At 39.8% G+C, this 1876-nt stretch overlaps 1 protein-coding gene across 3 annotated transcripts in view; it reads right to left on the bottom strand.

Annotated features, from left to right (window-relative positions):
* The window catches only part of TRMT1L (tRNA methyltransferase 1 like), a 28666-nt gene that overhangs the window by 25656 nt on the left and 1134 nt on the right, over positions 1-1876 (bottom strand). Inside the window, exon 2 of one of the 3 annotated variants that reach the window (XM_011364544.2) lies at positions 1749-1800. The exons of 1 other annotated variant lie outside the window; for it this stretch is intronic. In XM_011364544.2, the coding sequence (XP_011362846.1) occupies positions 1749-1800 (52 nt within the window). Of the gene's footprint in view, positions 1-1748; positions 1871-1876 lie in introns of those variants that run through there. One more of the 3 variants, XM_011364543.2, reaches the window with a different exon arrangement.

Below are 1876 nucleotides of genomic sequence, written 5' to 3'. Positions count from 1 at the left end.
GTGTTTATTGAAATCATCTAACTGCTAAGTATAACAAAATAAGAGAAAGGGCCTGGTAAGTTAGAAAATGGAAAATCCTGTGGTCCACTACTGAAGAAGAATCCCAAAGATCTGTCTAAAGATTCTTATATCTTTGTACATCTCTGAAATCACTTTCTAGATCAAAATAGTAGATATTATACAACCTGTACTTTAATCTTTTTATCACACACTAATGATCCAGAAGTCAACAGGCAAACCTCTTATTAAAACAGATGAGTCCAAAGTACTAGGTTCTTTTACAACTTCTTGTTACTTTTTCCTCGTATTTCAATTTTTATTTTCAATTGTTTCAGATATGCCATCTTCATCTTACCTAGTTAAGACTGACTTCAAAGCACTAACTAGACCATCTAAAAATGATTTTTAAAATGTGATTAATATATTTCTCATTTCAGATTTCCCAATCATTACGTAAATTGTCCCAGTAATGCATTTTCAGTTTTCTCAAACACTGCATATTCTTCAAATTACATACTTGTAAATCTTCCCAAACTGTTTAACATATTCTTGATGGTGAGAAGGTAGAGAAAGCATGCATTCCCTAAAGCTGCTAAACCACTTCTGATTAATATAAACGGGTCCAATCTAGAGGTGAGGTATAAAGGGTAACTTAATCAGGAGCTTGTACCCCTTTCACCCCCACTGTAGTTGTGGGTGAAGAAACTGCCCATACTTTGCACTTACTAGCTCTGATCTTATGTGATGAAGAGGGGCCTACTTGAGGCATGCACACTGTCTTTCTGTGATCAGCCCTACTCTTAAATCTACAATGACAATTATATGTTGTTTTACAATTGCAATATAATTCTATCAGACTATAACTATCCAAGTGTTTTATAATAAACTCACAACTGACCAAGAAGTAGGAAAACAGTGAATTAATTTAAGATATTTTGCTATAATTCAGAAAGAGCATAGGATCAATTTATGGATCACAAAATAATTTTAAAAAACTTTCTTAGACCTTACATTTAAAAATGTTCGGAAGATTCTGACAATGTTATTAATCTTTTAGAGTCCTTATGGTCCAATAAATCATCACTTAGAAAACATGCAAGCACATTCAGAAGCACAATAATATGGACTATTAATTTTCAAGTTGACTTCTGATGGAATGGAATACAAAACTCAATTGATATTATGTCTGAGGAAAGACATCCATAATTTGGTCCACTCTTTACTCATCAGCCTCAAATTCTTGTTGGAAGCAAGCTATAGAAAATGAAATGAGAAAAACCCATTTCTTTTGTGTATTTCGAGGCATAAAAAGCTCGTTGACAGCAATGGTTTCTAAATCTTGACAACTTGGACATCCTACAGTAAGCAGGTTGCCTCGGTTACAGTCACTGTCACAATTTAAAGGACTTAGTGAACCGTGACTGACGAGGCTAAGGGAAACTACCAAATTAGGTGTAACTTCCTATTTTTGCACTGGGAAAAAACCTCCTTTAACGAAGAAGCCCCCAACCTCATTTTGCAGCACCCCTGGCCCCCACATAACCTTTATCATGATGTCCCCGAGGTTTGTGGAGATGCCCTCTCCCATTCTGTAACCGTTTTCCGCGCCACACGGTCCCTCCTCCCTCCTCCCATCTGTAAACCTGCCTTTCCCCCATAAAAGCCATCCCAGCGAAGAAGGGCCTCCCCAGCAGGGCGCACTTTCTTGCTTCTCCTGCGGCAGAAAGATCTGGGCCTCCTGCACTTACTGCTTTCAGCCTCGTCAGGGGCAGACGCTAGGGACGGGGACAGGGCCGGCGCCTGAGCCAGGGCAGGGACTGGGGCTGGAGCCGAGGCCGGAGTCGGAGCCGAATCCGGGGTCGGGGCCGAGTCCAGG

This window comes from Pteropus vampyrus, unplaced genomic scaffold (assembly GCF_000151845.1).
Source record: "Pteropus vampyrus isolate Shadow unplaced genomic scaffold, Pvam_2.0 Scaffold98, whole genome shotgun sequence".
NCBI lineage: Eukaryota > Metazoa > Chordata > Mammalia > Chiroptera > Pteropodidae > Pteropus > Pteropus vampyrus.
Note: the sequence above shows the minus strand (reverse complement) of the source record. Positions and strands in the feature narration are given on the sequence as shown.